General features: G+C 38.3%; 1 protein-coding gene across 11 annotated transcripts in view; it reads right to left on the bottom strand.

Moving 5' to 3' along the window:
* Nucleotides 1-2,215: 2,215 nt before the first annotated feature.
* LOC100020287 (protein PRRC2C) overlaps nucleotides 2,216-19,772 on the bottom strand; it is a 96,597-nt gene continuing 79,040 nt past the window's right edge. For 5 of the 11 annotated variants that reach the window (XM_056815536.1, XM_056815543.1, XM_056815540.1 and 2 more), the window contains 10 exons: nucleotides 15,769-15,972; nucleotides 14,590-14,711; nucleotides 13,687-13,823; nucleotides 11,965-12,199; nucleotides 10,582-10,704; nucleotides 8,874-9,092; nucleotides 8,104-8,207; nucleotides 6,945-7,071; nucleotides 5,890-6,126; nucleotides 2,216-4,178 (listed from right to left, as the gene is read on the bottom strand). In XM_056815536.1, the coding sequence (XP_056671514.1) occupies nucleotides 3,921-4,178; nucleotides 5,890-6,126; nucleotides 6,945-7,071; nucleotides 8,104-8,207; nucleotides 8,874-9,092; nucleotides 10,582-10,704; nucleotides 11,965-12,199; nucleotides 13,687-13,823; nucleotides 14,590-14,711; nucleotides 15,769-15,972 (1,766 nt within the window). In that variant the 3' untranslated portion in view covers nucleotides 2,216-3,920. The remainder of the gene's footprint in view (nucleotides 4,179-5,889; nucleotides 6,127-6,944; nucleotides 7,072-8,103; nucleotides 8,208-8,873; nucleotides 9,093-10,581; nucleotides 10,705-11,964; nucleotides 12,200-13,686; nucleotides 13,824-14,589; nucleotides 14,712-15,768; nucleotides 15,973-19,772) is intronic. The other 6 variants (XM_056815541.1, XM_056815539.1, XM_056815542.1 and 3 more) reach the window with 6 other exon arrangements.

The raw sequence follows: 19,772 nt of genomic DNA, 5'->3' as shown, positions 1-19,772 counted from the left end.
TAGGATCATGTTTCATTCAAAATTTTGTTTGGCCAAGAAGGTAACTAGGTGGCTCCATTCACTGAGCCTGGGGTCAGGAAGACCCAAGTTCAGATCCGACCTCAGGCACTTGCTGTGTGACCCTGACCAAGTCACTTAACCCATTCCCTTAATCCCCCGGAGGAGGAAATGGCCAACTACTCTAATCAAGAAAATCCCAGATGGGTCCCGAAATCAGGTATGATCAAAAAGTGAACAGGTCTTACTCCAAACGTTCTTACCCCCTCCAATCAACAGTGTTTAAAAACATTTTGCCTACAATTACTCATTTACTTTTTCTCATCCGGGCAAGTGTAAGCTCCTTGACAGCAGGGTCTGTTTCATTTCGGTCTATCAGCGGCATCATTTGTTTTATGGGAAAACAAAGGTAACTTATTTCCACAACCCCAACTTGTTTGGGAAGCTCAGCCCTCCCAAGTGCCATTATTATACCCATTTTAAAGGTGAAGAAACTCAAGTTACAGAAAGTGGCAACTCGTTTGGTTTCTCTTGCCTTGAATGCGTGGCATAGAGAACAGACATGGCCCCGAACTAGTGGTCCTTTTGGTCCTTTTGTCGAGTGCTCTGGCAAGTGCAGCCTTTTGTCCCCTCATTTCCCTCCTCACTCATTCAACAGGAACCAATATGGCTCCCACGACAGGGGAGGGGATGTGGGTATGTCAGGCCCTCACGGGCACGGCTGCTTCTGCCACATGGTGGCAAGTTATCCGGGTTGGTCCCTGGCTGACAAAGGTCCTGCCATCCAAGATCTCCCAGCACCCCCTCCGCGGGGACAGCCTTCAACAACTGAAGGTTAACTGTACCAGACAATGAAGCACAGGAAGAGCTCTAAAAGGGGAAATTACTGTTTTGGTCCAAACCTGGGATTTTCTCATACGTGGGAAGTCTATGGAAAGCACCTCACCTGCACGTCACCTGATGGACAGAAATGGTACGGCACAGTAAGAAGCTGTCACGTTCACAGGGTGACGGCGCTAGTGTCTGTCCAAGGCACACCTGGAACCCGGGTCTTCCTAGTCCCCAAATGGAATGTGTACAAGGAAAAAACAAAAAGGAAACACAAACCTTCTTTTGATTCTCTCACTTGGTACCGTGCAAGAGTAACCTCTGCTGGCTGGCTGGAAAACGTGGCCAGGCCATCACAAATGTGTTCTGGTGGGCCGCTGAGACCTGCCCGAACACCAGTCTCACAACAGAGGATTCAGAGGTGCATCTCAGCAAAGACAAAGGGCAGGCCAACAGAACGACTAAGATTTTTTCTCAGATTCCTTCTTGGACCCCCCCCCCCCCTTCTGTTGCTTGTTTTCCTTTGGAGGTTCAACAAGGTCCTAAGAGAGCAATGTTCACCTGTTTTTCCTCTTGCTGACTTGGCCTGGCATCAGGAGGACCCGAGCTCAGCTCCTATCTCAGACATTTCACCCCTGCCTCATTTTCCTTAATGACATGAAAGTCTCACTCACTGGGGAGTCACCAGGATCACAGATGACAGGATGCAGAATGGAAAGGACCTTAATTTGAGTCTTATATTATCATTTGAGAAATAAAAGATCAAATCTAGGGAGGCTTTAATTTTTCCCAAGTCATAAAGTGGGTAACAGACTTCAGAGGCGACACGTCTTCTCTCTAGGACACACTCTCACTCCTTCCATGTTCCCAGTTGTTGTTTAAGAAGGGCAAGGTGTCTCTCAACATTGCCTCCAAATTTGCTTGATTATGGAAGAGTCAAACAAAATGCCTCTAGTGAAGCACAATTTTCCTACTACGGAATTCTCTATATACTAACCAGACAGCCTATCACTTTATATCATTATTTAGACATTAATTTAACCACAACTTTCTGATGAGTAACCACAATAGGGCAGATCTGGGAAACCAACTTTGGCTACCTGTGTGTACCCTTTAAATCTCCTTTTAGATGGTTCTGTCTTACATGTTTTATGGAGTCAATTACTGCTAGACAAGGTCTACACGGAGGCTCACCCACCCACTCTTGGTCCTCTTTGCTAGAGCAGGGGTCTGTGAAAACGGAATGATTTTGTAGGACCTCCAATGGGTGGTGGTCCTTCACCATCTTTCCAATAATCCTCTCTGCCCAGTTGACTTCTTAAATGGTCACTGTTCTTATTTGACATGCCAGTTGTTGTACCTTATAGGAAAGGATTAGGAAACCGAAGGATACATTATTTAGAGAATATTTTATTAGTTTCTGTAATCAAACCCATGTAAATAAGACCTTACATATTTAATACAGTGTGTTACCCCTGTACAAATGGAAAAAAAATTAAGTTTAACGTTTCTAGACCAATATGGCTGTTAATTTCTGTACAATGCCAACTCAACACAGTACAAGTGGGATACTTTTTCCAAAGTTGACATCACAGCTAAAGTTTCCAAAAATTCAAATTATATATATATATATATTTATATAAAAAGATAACCAATAGCAATTTGCTAGGCATCAATAGCAGCAACAGCCTTTCCAGGTTCTGCAGTCATTGAACAAAATTATACACATTAGACTTTCAGCTCACTGTTTCCAAAACAAAAACAAAACAAAAACCCCTGAAAACATCCCCCTCCTCCCCCCAAAGAAGTTTCTAAAAAAATCCCAGAAAAACAGCATTCTGTTACTGATGTGGTACCTGGCGCCTTTTATTAGCTTCTCAATCATCATCTGGAAAAAACAAAAGTCTATCTAGAATAACGTCATTAAAAACAGCTCTGGTATAGCACGGTCACTACTACGTATCATAAGCAGGTACAGGATATTTTACATTCACAGAAGTATAATACAGTACTGTCCTACAGCTATAATACTAGAGGATACAATTAAAAAAGGCATTATTTGACTTGATTCTACTTTTCCAGCGCAGAGTGGGCAGGAAGGGTAGTGTGACACAGCTCTGATACAGAAATGCACCTCCTTAGATAGAATTTCCTTTAACTAGCCGCACAGATCTAAGTGCTTGTTGCTCTACATGAATGTTAGCTGAAAACCGTTTAGAAAACCACTGGCTTCATACAAAGATGGCTGAGCAGAGGCAAGAAGGACTTGTTTGACTTATTAATGCAACAAGTCTGCCATGTCAAAGGCAGGAAGGAAGAGGATGCCAAGTAGTACTTCACGCTTTAGGCCACAATCTAAATACAGCATCATTTCAAACAGAAGCAGTAGCCAAACACTGCCCATTTGGAAAAAAAATTTTTTTAAAAGGATGCTGACATGACTATCCATCCGTTTAGAGGTCAAGGGAGGGGAAGATCAGTTACTGTCCTTTGATTGTGTTCATTTAACTCAGCTTCCATGTTACAAAACAACAGCAAGCTGCCATAATACAAAATAAGGCTACTCTGTCCAGCACCATCCATCTGCAGCTCTTACGCACGGAGCCTATAAAAAACGGAAACAGCAGCCAAGGAACATAAAGGAGCGATCAGAAACCATCTCTGCTCAGTAGCTGGGGAAGCACTGCTCAAGCCACATTCTGACTCTGATGTGCTATCTTGTCTTCATGCTTCTGCTATGGCAGCTAACCGTGAAGATTCTGCATTCCTGCATTAGATGGACTCAGGCCTGTGTTTGTTCATACATGGGTATCTCCATCCTGACTATAAAAATGCATCGCCCAGTGCAGACTGACCTCTGGCTGGGTGACACAGAGCCTCAAGCTTTCCCTGGTGCTGTGGGACAGTGTCAATAGCTTCTTGTGTCCCTGGTGTGTCCTCCTGAGCCACAACAGGAGAATGTCACAATGACCGTTTCACCCTCTTCCTTCCCCCAGCTATGGAATCCTTCTGGCATTAGCTGAACTCATTCTCCAACCCACCCCCCAACCCCCAAAGCCCTACCCCTTTCCCACCCCAACTATCAACCGGAGCCTTTAGGATTTGGTTTCTTCGGTTTTGATGGCCTGGGGTTTGATTGGTCCGGTTCTAACAGGTTTGGCTGCAGTGGTGGGTGTAGGGGGAGGCTTGTCCTCTACTCTGTCCTGACAAACTCCAGGGGGGTCAGTCAGAGTTTCAGGAGTTTTGTTTGAATCACTGTCCACTTTCTGTGCCTTGCCTCCTATCTGTTTGCTCTGCTGCTGTTCGGAGAAGAACCGTTGCGTGGACTGAAGAACCTCTGCTCTCTGCTTTGCCTTAAAAAAGGAGAAACAACCAGGCTGAAAAGGCAGCAACATTGTAAAAGCCGAAAGAAACATACAAGATTTACGACCAAGTAGAACCATCACCCAGATCTAGAGTATCCACTGGATTTTCCAGCTTAAAATGTCAGGAACACCTTGAAGGAGCATGTCTAAGAGATACTTCTCTTCTGAGAGGTAAAATGGAATGTTCTCATCATTACAAGAAATTTGAAGGCACAAATGAAAATTCAAAATGTATAGTTATCAGTAACTGCCTTCAAGGAAGCACCGATATTGTGGCTTTACCAAAAAACACCTAGAACCAAATGTCTTGGTGTGGAGTCCCCTTCTTTACTACACTCTTCTAAAAGGGAAAAGCATTCAGAAACTGGCATTTAACCACTAAATTCTGTTAACCACATTACTGGATAATGACAGACCAGTTAATTTAATCTTATTTGCAAGATATCTCAAAGAACATACTTACGTTAATCCACAAATGACACCAAAGAACCACATATAATCAGTATGGGTTGATTTTATATGTAATTCAAAATATTACAATGCAAGTTAAATAAACACCTACCATCCAAGTTCCTGAAAGCAATTTGCACACAAGCCCCTAAAACTACTAAGAAGAGATTGCCTACATTTATTTTAATGTTCATTAGGGGAAGTAGTGAAAGTGAATTGAGCAGCTAGCAACAGAAACCAAAACCAATCACAAAGAGCTGTTTAATGCCCATGTTCAAATTTTGGGAATTTTAAATCATATTATTTCTAATCATAAGTTAGCTTTATAAAAAAAGTATGTCATTCAAGCCATATATATCACTGAAGGGGCTTTTAATTTATTCCTTTTTAGAAATTCAACAGATGACAAAACCTTTAATAAATCTTAAACTCAGAGAATATGACATTTAACAAATGATTCAATATAACATATCTTCATCAAAGGAAACCATCAAAATGGACAATTCTACTTCCTTATTTTTTTTTTAGTTTTTCTCCTGCCAGACCTCCTAGGTGGAAGACTGGTAGAATTCCTTAGATCTCTAAAGCCAAGCCTAAGGACACAGAAAGTAAAAGAAATTATTCTGTTGCCTGTAGAGGTAGCAGACAAGCAACATGGTCATTACAACCCTAGATTGTCCCCACACAGACTCTTAGGCATTCTTTTATTGTACTGTATCTTTTTATAATGGATTTCATCTAGAAGGATCCCAAAGTGCTTTCCAAGCTTGCTTTATTTAAAAGTAATCCAGTCCTATGACAAGACATTGGTGTTGTGTGTGTTAACAGGTACAGAGGAGTACACAGGAAACATTTTAACACAGAAAAGCCAGAACATTTTACCCAAATGGAATTTTGACAGGACATCAGTAATATCACTGGCTCATGTGGGGGTAGGGGTAGGGTGATTTTCAGTGATCCCCAAATAGTTTTCTTTTCTTCTTTAAAAAGGTATAGCTGCCTCAAGGCTAAACTCAGATCTCCCTCAATTTATTTCATTGGCAATTTATAGGCCACAGGTATAAAAATGCTGGTTTGTTACCAATTGCAATTGCAACGGAAGAAGAAAAAATGGAGGAAAAAAGCATCTAGTTTCGGGTCGATTCACTAATACAATAATGCCTGGATTTGTGTTAAGGGTCCATAGGCATCTTAAGACATGGTTCAAGAGACACAATCTTGCCCTATCAGCTGTTAACACTGTACTAACCTTCATGTCTTGTTCAGCCTTCAACGCAGCCTGGGCCTGATTACCTCTGACTCCAGATAGTGATCCACAAGGACCCCTGGCCACATGTGGCAAACGAGGGTGGCTCATGAGGCCTGTGGTCATCGGAGGAGGCATCTGACTGGCCAGTGCCATTGGTGGCCTCTGAACAGGCGCTGGGAAGGTGTTAGTATGTGGGGCTCTTACCAATGGAGGGACCAGGTTAGGCTGAGAGAGGATCTGAGTGAAAAAAACAAAACATAACACATTGAACTGTTAAAAAAAAATTGCCAACTAGATCACAAGTTGGCTTATCCCAGAGTAAATCTAGTGCCCATTGTGCCACTGAAAGGAAATGTGTGGGCTGTAGAATTCCATTAAGGGGCCATGCTCAAAGAATCTAGCCCAGAAAACTTGAGCCAAAGCCATGTTACGATACCTAGCTCAGCTCTACCATCTTGGCTGCAAATTCTGAAGAGGGGAAAAAATAGCAATGCTATTATGCACGAGGACATCTTCAGAAAAGAGAGACCTGCAGTAGAGGTATACACATATGGAATGCAATATGAAAACAAAGGAAGTGCTCTTCACCTACAGTGAGGGATCATGCATCCTCTCTCAGAAGTCCAATCTATTTGGGGAGAATTTAACTTTGGTTTGTCCTAACCAAGAAAGTTACTACAGGACAACCAAGGAGAATATATGAGATGATATTCAAGTATCTTCAGGTGGAAACCTAGGCTTAGAATACCCCAAGCACTGGGACCCTTCTCTTTAGACTCAACTTTTCCCAAAGCAACATATAGGACTGAAATGTACTGTCAGAGCTGTGTGGGGAATCTTCAAGGACTTGGCTCTCCCAGCTGCTTTTAACCCATTCCTTTTAGAAATATACAGTTGCCAACAATAAAAATCTAAACTGGCATTTACATTAAAATGTTACTGTTAAGAGAAAGAACCACTGCCTTAAATCCCTGGGCTTCTCAATCTGTTAACACAAGGAAGGATTAACAAGTCCAAGAATGTGGAAGGAAACACTCCTGTCTGTATCTGCCCACCTGGGGTGCAAACTGTGCAGGAAATGGTTGTGTCATCCTCACAGTTGCAGCTGTCGACTGGAACTGCTTCTGATAAACGATGCTGTTCATTTTGCTGGACTGGCTGTTGGGACTTGTGGAACTGGCCCTTGGGAAGAAGCCACCAGCAGTTAGTCAACATCTACCCTGGACAGACAACTCTACAACATCAATCACTCATTTCTACACCATTTTTTCTTTTTTTTGGTTCACAGCTGTCCTGTAAGGCTAGCAATGCATTAACATTTTAGAGATGATAAAAAAACTGAAGATTGAAATAGCTTGAAAAAAAAAAAAAAGCTCAGGACCACAAAATGATTGGCCTAATAGTTTAGAGTAGTGAATTGTGTATTTTGGGGTCAGGGATAAGAGTCCTGGCTCTGAAACTCATAGACCAAGTCATTTTAACATTTTCATACTCCAAGACAACATGCTAGACACAGTGGTATCAACCCCAAGTATGCTCTGAACCAGAGTAAAATGTAATTGGAAAATATTTAAGAGAATAATAATATAAAACACAACTAATGATAATGTGTAGTTCTCTAAGTCAATATGTACCCAACTGTATTGGAATATGGGAAATGAAATCATAGGTTCTATCCCTAGTCCCTATGAAATTGACTTTGAGCAACATGAAATTAGTATGATTCTTATGGCTCTTCTGTTTCATTAATTCAATGATTTCAGAAAAAATTTTAATTCCAAGATCCTTTTCAAGTAGGATGAAAACAAAGACATTGAGTTGTAATATCTAATATTTTCCAAGTCACTTAACATATCTCTAATATAATGTAATGTTATCACATTACAAAATAATGATGAATATAAAGTACTAGATAGTAATTAACACTGAAGGGGGTAGAGGGAATTATTAGGCTTCATAAACAAGTTTAAAATTCTCAAATAGGGGAGCATCTAGGTGACTCAGTGGATTGAGCCAGGCTTAAAGACAAGGAGGTCCTGGGTTTTTGTCTGGCTTCAGGCATTTCCTAGATGTGTGACTCTGGACAAGTCATTTAATCCCCATTGGCTAGTCTTTACCGCTGTTCTGTCTTTGAATCAATACATAGTATTGATTCGAAGACAGAAGATAAGGGTTTAAAAAGAAAACAAAACCAAACAAACAATTTTCATTTACCGGAAAGGACTGGATGTTGGTGTGGTGCTTCTACCACCAATTGGAGGAGTACCAGGCTTTACATCAATGCCACTTCCAAAAGCTTTCAGATCCATTTCTGACATCTGGGTAAGATAAAAAGAAACTGATTTTAACATTTAAGAATTCCAAGATCTAAATGTAACGTTTATTCAAACTGAGGGCTGGAAAGGATCTTAAGAGACTACTTGGTCTAACTTGTTCATTTCACAAGAGCTCAGACTGAGAAGTGAAGAGATTTGCAGGTCATATTTATTGCCCCTGACTCCAAAAAACATCCCTCTTTCCACTTCATCAAAGTGCTTTAGACTTCTAAAATTTCAAGAATCACCTGATGGGCTAAGTAAGAAAACAAAAATGAAATAGGTAAAGTGGTCTCACATATTGGAGTAATAAGCTAAGGTTTGTACTTATCAAAAAAAAAAAATTTAACAAGTAACTTGAAACTTTCAATTATTGAGAGAAAGGAAGATGGTAGCACAATGGATATATAAAAATCAATTTAAAATGGTAAGTGTTTGCTAAGTGTCCTCCTATGTTTCTTCAAACAAAAAAGTCTCAAAATGATAATTAACAGTTACTTGTACGTAGGTAAATTCACAAAATTAGAAGGCTATACCATTTGTTTTGCAGAACATAGATTTAGAAAATTTAAATAATCATAAGCTAACTAGCTGTAGACAACTACAGACCCTTGGCATATATCTCCCTTTGGTTATTAACAAAAGCAGCATAAAGTACTCTTCACTCACCTTTCCAGTAGCTGCAATCATGCTATGCTGAGTTCCTGCAGGAATTAATCCTCTGAAAGGCTGATTTACTTGTGTGGGCCTATTGAGGCCTTGGGCCTGAGGCTGTGGTGGGGTGTGTTGTAATGGGGGCTGTAATGTCTGGGGTAAAGCAATTAGAGGTTGCCCAGTAGATCCAAAATTAGGCAAAGAAAGCTGTGAAGCTGGTAAAGGTACAGTTACCTGGGGAGGAGGAAGAAAGAAAAGAAGATAACTCAATAACATGCTTATGTTTTTCATAGATCCCTACCAACTCCCTTAACCCATTTAACTTCTATTCAACCCACACAATAATCTACTTAAAAAAATAATGACTTGATTTTGATAAATGCAGTGTGGCTAATGGACACAGAAATGCGGATTTCTTTTGACTTCAATATGGACAGAGCACACAGAATAGTATATAAGGAAATAAATCCTATGTGAACTGGCTACACCAGCTTAATAAAGTGCCAGGAAGGAAAATGATACAAATTTTTCCAATGCAAGAAACCTCATGGGATCATAAAGGCTTAATTAACTATAAAATTATACCCTTATTATCACCTACTGAATAATTCAAAGACTCTAAAGTTTATGTAAAGGAAGGGGAAAGCCAGAGTTGAACCATTCACAATGATCACATGGAGAAGGCAAATACCAAAGGGAAAACTGTTTTTAGGAACAAAATAATATAATATCGAGATAGATTAGCATTTTGTGGCAAGGTTAGCTTTTACATACAATATAAAGAATTCTAAGCACGCATATAATTTTACTTCTGTAAAGCCATTAGAATTTAACAGAACATTATCAATGTCAAGAATAACAAAACCTGTCAAGCATGTCCTCTATTTCATTTTTTTAAGCAACAGAAGTGAATGTTTAAACAATATTCTCTAAATGTTGTTTGGTCATTTCATTCAGGTCTGACTCCCGCTGACCTCATTTTGGGTGTTCTTGGCAAAAATAATGGGAGTGACCTGCCATTCTCTTCTCCAGCTCATTTTAGACAAAGAAACAGAGGTGTACAGGGTTAAGTGACTTGCCCATGGCCATACAGCTAATAAGTGCCTGAGGTCACATTTGTATTCAGGAAGATGAGTCTTCCTGACTCCAGACTAGGCTCTCTATCCACTGCCACACCTAGCTGCCCCAACCTCTAAACAGGATGCTAATTAATTAGCAACATCATTAATTACAGTTTCAAGAAATATCTTGATTTCAACATTCTCATTTTGTTTTTAAGAAGTGTATTTTGGAACCAGAATGTATGCCTCCATTGTTTTCTCCAGTAAGAAAAGTATGGTTGATTTTTTGGCATTCTGTTCCCATCTTTGCACATCCTTGTTTGTGCATTTAGCCCATGAGACAGGCTGTATATATACCACATTATCCTCCTGGCTCTCCTCCCTACCCCTGCAGTGGCCCTATGACAGTATTTATTTTTGATAGGGACAGATATGACTTCATTAGTATAGGAAAGTCCTCAATAAACTCTCTTTACCACTACAGGTTTCTGCCAGTGTTAGAGAGCTACCTGAAACAGAGAGGGGATATGAACTTCCCCTGTCTTCCTGCTCCAAGGCCACCTCCCTACCTATACTATACCATGTTCTAATACTTTAAACTTAGTTTTATAAATTTAAGTTAAAAGAAAAAAATAAATAAAAAGAAGATTGAGGAAATTTACCATGCCATAGTTTACCTGCTGAAGAGCACTGGGTGACTGAGCAGTATTATAGAAACTGCTCTGACCAGGCTGTTGTACTTGTCCAGAATAAAGATTGGAAGCCTGGGTGAGACTTGCTCTAGCCTAGAAGGAGAGTTTAACAAATTAGTGAAGTATAAAAAGATGATATTTAATTCTTATTTTTTTGAACATCAAATTATTATTTTTTTAAATTTAAAAATGCTATTGGAGGTAACTAGGTAGTTCAGTGGATTGAGAGCCATGCCTACAGATGGGAGGTCATGAATTAAAATCTGGCCTTAAAACACCTCCTAGCTGTGTGACCTTGGGCACTTAACCCCCACTGCCTAGTCCTTACCACTTATCTTTGCAATGTAGCTTCCAAGGTCATCACTTAACTGAAAATACTCTCCAAAGTTAATGACAATATCTTAATTGCGAAATCTAATGGCCCTTTATTTAAAATCCTTATTTTTCTCAACTTCTCTATAGCCATTGACACTGTTGATCACCCTTTTCTCCTTGATATATATTGTTTTTAGGCGTTTCTGGTATTGTACCTTGGTTCCTTTCCTACCCGACTATTTCACAGTCTCTCTAGTTCTGGCTTTATCTGGATAATATTTATTAATCATAAATTTCCCCCTCCTCAGGGCTCTGTCCCTATTACTGTCCAAGGCACCACTATTCTAGTCACCGAGGTACAAAACCCAGGCATCAACCTTAACTTCTCAAATATTTCTCCTCCTGCTAATTCTACTTTCCAAACACTTTGTATATGCTTCCCTCTCCCTTTTTAATGTAACCAGACTGGTACTGGCCCATATCACCTCAAACCTAGAATACAAGAGCTTCCTGATTGATCTCGTTGCCTCAAGTCATTCTTCATTTCAGTTCTTAAAAAGTGAGTTTGACAATGCTATCATCTCTCCCCATTCCTTCAATCCAGTAGCCCTCTATTACCTATAAAAATCAGATGATTTGAAAGTTTAGCTCTTAAAATTCTTTAAAAATTGGTTACTTCTTGGATTTTTCCCTTTTCCTTTCTTATATTTTACTGTCCAGTGACACTGGTCTTCTTAATATTCAGCTCATAAGATACTCCATCTTTCAACTTTGTGTATTTTCTTATGCCTAGACTTCTCTTCCTACTCTTCTCCCCCCCCCCCCCCCCCCCCGATAAAATCCCACCTTCTATTGATTTATTATCCTGTATTCTTGTTTGCATGTTGCTTCCTTCTGGGATTGTGAACTCCTCAAAGGACTGTTGTTTTCCTCTTATCTCAGTGCATAGGACAGTGTCTAACACATGGCAGCTGCTTAATGAATGTGGAACTTTAGTCTCAAGTGTTCAAGAGATAATGTTAACCAAAATTCTCTTACCTGAAGCAAATGTGTGTCAATCAACTGGGAACCTCCTAGCCCTGATGCCTGCCCTAGCTGATGTTCATACAATATAGGAATGGGCTGAGCATTAGAAGTTTGTTGAAAGGCAATGCCTGACTGGGCCTTGGCAAGCTCCTGGTGTTGTACTGCTGGAAAATTGTGCAAAGTTGTGCCAGAAAGAACCACTGGTGATGGTTGGGACAGGCTGCTTTGCATAAAAGCTTGCTGAGACCTATAACAACATTGGAAAGAAAATGCTTGCATTAGCATTATTTCTTCTTACTTGTATGGATTATTGTCTCTTCTGATTGCCATGATTTAAGGGGGAGGAATTGGGGGGGGGGGGGAGAGATGCAGAGAACAGTAGAAAAGAACAGACATTACATCTAAGTAAATAGGAAGCAAAATAAAGAACTAAATTTAACACCATAAAAGTGAAATCTACTCTCTAGAATCAGATATGAGAAAGAAGAGGAAGACAACACTGGACTGAAAGAAAAATTTCTAGCCACAATGGAGCCAAAGAATTAAAATATTTTACTTGCTTTAGTTCCTCAAATATAAAAACGGATTAAAATGAAAGATTGTAATTAATATAATAGGTAGACCCTATGGGGTTTAGACAAAAAACAAAAACAAACAACACTACAAAACCCCCCAAAATCTTTTTCCTTTAAACACTTGCCATCTCTGACCTAACAAAAATTATAGACATGGAGATACCATTGACCTAGAGAGGAATAGAAAACTAAATGACTAATAAATGACAGGCAAAAAATGGAATCCATATAATATTGAGAATAACAAAAAAAAAATCACACAATTTTAAGGTTAATTCAATAAAAGAATCCATATATAATAATGGAAAAGTGCAGGCTAATAAATTAGGTTACAAGCATAAAATCCAACTCCAAGATGGTAAATGCAGATTGTCATGGTTATCCATGGTTTGAAGAGTTTCTAATATCTCACATTTTAATATATTTTCTCATGCAACATTATTCAGTCAAAGAGCACAAAATTACTATCACCATGTTTTTTTAACTTTAAGAAACGGCTTTCTTCATGAAGCCTCTTTTATTCTTCCTGTGACACCCAAAGTACTGTTTCCCTTCCTCCTATTTCTCACTTTATTCATCTGTGTGGTACTTTGTCTCCTGAAGGAATTATTGTAATTTTTTCTTTGTATCTCAAGCCCAGACCACGGTATCTTCCTCACATATAGTAGGTATTGCTTAAATAACAGCTGAATTAAATTTAGTAAAAGTCAAACCACCAAATTTGTGAACTACATACATTATTGTGAAGCTCTCATCATTAGGCATAAATACTGCCTAAACCATGCCCTTGAAATGTTGGACTTAAAAATTCAAGCACATTATCAGTAAATGAAAATACTAATGATCAAGATATTTGCACCAAGATTAATAACTGACAGAATAAAAGGGAGCACTGCATAAGTAGAAAGAATGACAAACTTGGGAATTATAAAATCTAGATTCAGATCTTGACACTGACACTTATACTACATAAATTAAGTCTCCTTTTCTCCATCTAATATTTGTATTGCCTACTTCAGAAGGTTGTTGTAAGGATAGCATTATGTATACCTCAAAACAAGAATTGTGAGTTGTAATCAAGTCTATAATTCTACTTTTTTATAGCAAGTTAAAGAAATTTATATTGTTTAACATTAAAAGTCATTTTTAATACATTTACCTGTATGGTTGAAGAGGAGAATTAAATAATTCCTGAGCTTGTGAAACAGCAGGTCCTGCCCCCAAACTCAACTGAGCTTGATGCTGTCCTTGTAGAGGTGCATAGATAGGGATTGGAATCTGTTGAACTGAAGTAGGCTTTAATAAAACAGATAAACAAACAAAAATAGGAGTTAAAAACAAAAACAAAACAAAAAAAACTTTCACGAAACTAAAATCAGTTTTAAAAAGCCAAAAAGAAAAAAAATGAAGAAAATGGGGGGGGGGGGGGGAGAGAAGAGAACCTGTTGTCCCTTCTCTAACATAGTTTCTCTCTCTTTCACACCCTGTTTTTGCTCCCATAACCCACTCCATAATTTTACTGACATACCACCTTATCCAGAAAACTAAACCTTTTATTATAACAACCAGAAGATCCATTTTTTACAACTGGAACTTGCAGTTACTATACTATAGTATAGTATAAATTACAGATTTAATCCTAAAGAAAACTGTTCAAAATAAGATTAAAACTTGCATTTCACCAATTGTTTTTCTAAACATTAAAAGTGTCTTCACGAACCCTTTGAGTTGTACAAGTGAACATATGATTGCAGTAACCCTGAGGGGTGAAGAGGCAGTCAGAACAGGGATTATAGTGTAACCCACAGAATATTAAAATATCCAAAGGGGAATCTCTGGTGTATTTATTTGGGAACACAAGCATGAGACACACAGAAAGGGGTAAGGATAGATAATTTATCAGTTGAATGCTGGCCACTGAGCTCATAGATTCAATGAAGTAAAATATTTATTCCAAAATTACCATAATCAATGACAAAAATGACACAACAACATAGTTAAATGCTAGTTTTAACAAAATTTTTAAAAGTGTATGCACTTTTCATAATGTATTCCAAATTACCTGAGAAAGTCCGGGTTGAAATCCTTGTTGCTGAGCCAAAGATGCTGGGGCCAATCGTGCATGCTGGGTATTAAATAAGTGACTTGTATCCATATAAAAAGCTGGGATCTGTGCTGCAGGTCCTCAGGAAAAGTTTAAGATTTAGTTTTAGATTTTTTTGACCCCCCCCCCCCCTTATAGTTTCATAAAATGTCAGAGTTGAAATGGGACCTCAAAACTATCTGGTTCAAAGTCTCATTTTATTTAAACTTGTTGAAGGTCACAAAAGCTATGACAGGGTCTGCTAGATTTCAGTTTCTGCAACTCAGCCTAGTTTTTTGCTGCACCACACTACAGTCAAAATAAATCCTAAGTTCTTAAAGTAATATAACAATCAATAAGCATTTATTAATTGACTACTATATTAAAGAATTATCAGTTCTTTGAAATGTAAAAGGCACAATTCAAAAAAGGTAGTTCCAACCTATGAATCACTCCTTTTAGGACAAAACCAATTGATAAAACATTTAATAGATACCTACTATGTGCCAGACAGAGAACACAGACAAATAAAAACTATTAGCTATGACAATAAGATAGCATATCTTCAAAGATTCAGTTAACAACTAGATCTTTAAAAAAATCTTAAAATCTTCAAGACACAAGAGTTGGATTTTCATCCTACTACATTCTAAAATAAGGTAACCATGGGGGTAGCTAGTTGGGGTTCAAATCTGGCGTCAGATACTTCCTAGTTGGGTGACCTTGGGCAAGTCACTGCCTAGCCCATACCGCTCTTCTGCTTTGGAACCAATACATAGTGTTGATTCTAAGTTGGACGGTATGGGATTAAAAAATAAAATAAAATAAAAATAAAGTAACTGTACTAAAAAAATTATACAAGTGATTATCTTCCAAGAGGCCTATAAAGAATTTATGATACCATTTATAACCAAGTGCCATTGTCAGGAGTCTTAAATCTCTTACCTTACTAAATAGGTGACTGAATTGTTTATCCCAATCACGACCAAAAGCCATTTACCATTAACTTTTTTTGTCTTGGCAAACATAAAATATATGCAATGCTCCATATAAGCCAGAATTTGATGTCCAATAAAATTGGCATTACTTACTAAATAAACCTTTTAATAGGGAAAATACATCTTTATGACTTAAATTCAATCCTATATATATTATTACCTGCTGCAGATTGAGACACATAGACTTGTGGACTTTGCTGCTGTTGGGCAATAAGGGAAGGCATGCAGCTCAGCTGAGAGAAATGACTAGCAGAAGGCAGGCTGCTGGTCTGTAGCTGTTGAGGCTTTACTTTGCAAATGTTGGGAGGGTCTGAGGTGGTTGCAGATTTAGTACTCAAAGACGAGGTAGTATATGTACCAGCTCCTAGGACAGAGAGAGGAAGTAAAGGTAAAATAGAATTTAGGATATATTTTACAATAACTCTCACTAAAACACAAACTTTGGAGAAAGGTCACAAGGCAAGTGATTTTTCATGTAATTTTCCACATGGACCAACACAGGAAATGGAAAACAGTACTCTTGGCAGAATTTAAAAGGTTCAATAAAACACGAGGAAAAATTTCTGTATAACAAGTAATTGAAAACTGGCATATACTGAAGGATTTTCTGTTTCATCACTGTCACCAAAATAAAACACTTTGAAGGTAGGACAAAACTCTCCCATAAAAGTCATAATTACAGAATGCCTGTTGAGAATGATGAAGGGTATATGTGGCAAGAAATTAACACAATTAATTCTAGATTCAATAACTAGGGAGTATGAGATTTTTTCTTTCAAATGAGGAAAAGCACAGGAATGTCAAAATTTAAGAAAAATGTAGGTCCATTTTCAGGTCAAGATGGCTCCAGAGTAAAAACAGGGTTCTCCTCCTCTCCACCGATCGAGACACAGTAGCTCAAAATAACAAAACCCAAGTCAAATGAGAGAAGGAGTTCCAGGTAGGGCACAGCATGTAAGGTAGGCAAAGTTAGGGCATTTCCACACTAAAAGGGGGTGAAATTTCCCCCACCAAGGGGCAAGTTCAGCACCCTTTCCCCACTTCACCTACCTTTCCAGAGTCTGAGCTAGCACTGGATAAACTTGTAAGTTCTAGGAGGGAGGCTGGCTGAGGCCAACATAGACTTACCCCTAAGAGAAACTAGACTCAGAACACTGGGAAGCTGAGGAAACACTGAGATAGAGTGCAGAGCTTGGGGAGAGAGGAAGGTACATGCAAAACACCACAAAGAATGGAAAAAAGGCCTCGGGCAAAAATCTCTCCAGTGCTCAATACAGAAACTTCCCTCCACACCCAGACCTCTGAGAGTCAATCTTAAAGTTCTCAGCAGCTGGACCTGTCCATAAGAATAGCAAGACTAGGGAACCCTGGAGGCTGAGGAAACCTGGAGATAGGGTACAGAGCTTGGACAAAGAGGAGAGGCTTAAAGCAAAACACCAGAGACCCAAAAAATAGCCTGTAGGTAAAAATTTCTCTAGCATTCAATAGAGACTAGCCTACAATCTGGACCTGCCACAAAGAGCAGCAAGGCACTGCTGAGGCCTGGGAAAATATCTTCAGGGCAAAAACCTCTCAAGAGCCCCAAACAAAGATCACCCACATTCCTCATTTAGACATCTAACCATGAAGGAACAAAGCAATGGCTGCCAACTCTGAGAAACTAAAATCCACAAACACCAAAACAACCAAGAAAACCTTAACCCATGATAACTTTTATGCAGAAAAAAAAATAACCAAAGAGACAGCAGAAAATGACAACATATCCAAACCTTTAAAAAAAAATGGGTCACAAGTTCTTGAAGACTTTAAATCTGAGATTGTGAGAAGAATGGAAGAGATGTGACAAGAAAAGGGAGAAATATTTCAAAAAGAAAATGACAGTTTAAGAGAGGATCTCCCACTTGGAAATTGAAGCCCCAAAATCAAATGAAATAATAAGCAAGTTGAAGACCAGAAATGAAGCCATGAAAAGTAGGATAGACCAAACTGAAAAGGAAAATCAAAAGATCTTAGCTGAAAACAAGTCATTAAAAACTAGAATTGGGCAAGTAGAAGCCAATGATCTCACAAGACAGAAAGAATTACTAAAGCAAAGTCAGAAGAATGACAGAAAGAAATGTGAATTATTTCATTGAGAGGGTGGTTGACCTGGAAAACAGATCTCGGAGAGTTAATTTGAGAGTCACAGGCCTACCTGAAAACCTGTAAACAAACAGAAACTTTGACATTATACTACAAGAAATTATCAAAAAAAAAAAAAAACTGCCCTGAGGTTCTGCAACAAGAGGGCAAAATAGACATTGAAAGAGTTCATAGATTACGCAGTACACTAAATCCTCAAAAGACAACACCCAGGAACTTACATAATTGCCACATTCAAAAGCTACCAAGCTAAGGAGAAAATATTACAAGAAGCCAGAAAGAGACAATTCAAATATCAAGGAGCACACCAATCAGGATTACACAGGATCTAGCAGGCTTTGTGGCTGAGTTCCCCGAACTTCCTTTGGCTTAGGCTAAGCCAGAGAAAAACTTAGACCCTTTTTCCTCTCTCTTCTTCTTAACTCCTTCCTTCTATTGTAATTAAACCACCATAAAAATCCCAAACTGACTTGAGCATTTTATTGGGATTGAATTAATCCCTGGCGACCACTAGTGTAATATATTCAGTCAATAACTCCTAATTTTACCCTTAATAAAACAAGGGTGCCCATTATCACCTCTATTATTTAACATTGTACTAACACTAGCAGTAGCAATTAGAAGAAAAAGAAATTGAAGGTATTAAAATAGGCAATGAAGAGAACAAGCTATCACTCTTTGCAGATGATATGATGGTCTACTTAAAGAATCCTAGAGAATCAACCAAAAAGCTAGTCAAAATAATCAACAACTTTAGCACACAAATCATCAGCATTTCTATATACTTCAAACTCATCCTGGCAGAAAGAGTTAGAAAGAGAAATTCCCTTTAAAAATCACCACAGAAAATATAAAATACTTAGGAATCTATTTGCCAAGACAAACACAGGAATTATATGAACACAACTACAAAACACTCTCCACACAATTAAAACTAGACATAAATAATTGGAAAAACATTAATTGCTTATGGGTAGGACGAGCAAATATAATAAAAACAACAATCCTACCCAAACTAATTTACTTATTTAGTATCGTACCCATCAAACTACCAAAAACTTTTTCACTGAATTATAAAAAACAACAGCAAAGTTTATTTGGAAGAACAAAAGCTCAAGAATATCAAGGGAAATAATGAAAAAAAGTGTTAAGGAAGGTGGCCTAGCAGTATCAGGTCTTAAAACTGTACTATAAAGCAGTGGTCATGAAAACAATATGGTACTGGCTAAGAGACAGAAGGGAGGATTAGTGGAATTGACTTGGGGTAAGTGACCTCAGCAAGATAGTCTATGATAAACCCAAAGATCCCAGTTTTGGGGACAAAAACCCAATATTTGTCAAAAACTGCTGGGAAAACAGTATGGGAGAGATTAGGTTTAAATCAACATCTCACACCCTACACTAAGATAAACTTAGAATGGGTGAATGACTTGAATATAAAGAAGGAAACTATAAGTAAATTAGGTGAACACAGAATAGTATACCTATCAGATATTTGGGAAAGGAAAGATTTTTAAGACCAAGTAAGAGTTAGAAAAAGTTACACAATGCAAAATAAATAATTTTGATTACATTAAATTAAATTTTTTTGTATAAACCAATGCAATCAAAATTAGAAGGGAAGCAATAAATTGGGAAACAATCTTTATAATAAAAACCTCTGACAAAGGTCTAATCACTCAAATTTATAAGGAGGTAAATCAATTGTACCAAAAAAAAAATCAAGGCATTCCCCAATTGATAAATGGGCAAGGGAAATGAATAGGCAATTTTCAGATAAATAAATCAAAACTATTAATAAGCACATGAAAAAGTGTTCTAAATCTCTTATAATCAGAGAGATGCAAATCAAAACAACTCTGAGGTATCACCTCACACCTAGCAGATTGGCTAACATGACAGCAAAGGAAAGTAATGTTGGAGGGGATGTGGCAAAATTTTGACATTAATGCATTGCTGGTGGAGTTGTGAATTGATCCAACCATTCTGAAAGGCAATTTGGAACTATGCCAAAAGCGCGCC

Source organism: Monodelphis domestica, chromosome 2, assembly GCF_027887165.1.
Source record: "Monodelphis domestica isolate mMonDom1 chromosome 2, mMonDom1.pri, whole genome shotgun sequence".
NCBI lineage: Eukaryota > Metazoa > Chordata > Mammalia > Didelphimorphia > Didelphidae > Monodelphis > Monodelphis domestica.
This window is presented reverse-complemented; position numbering and strand designations above follow the sequence as displayed.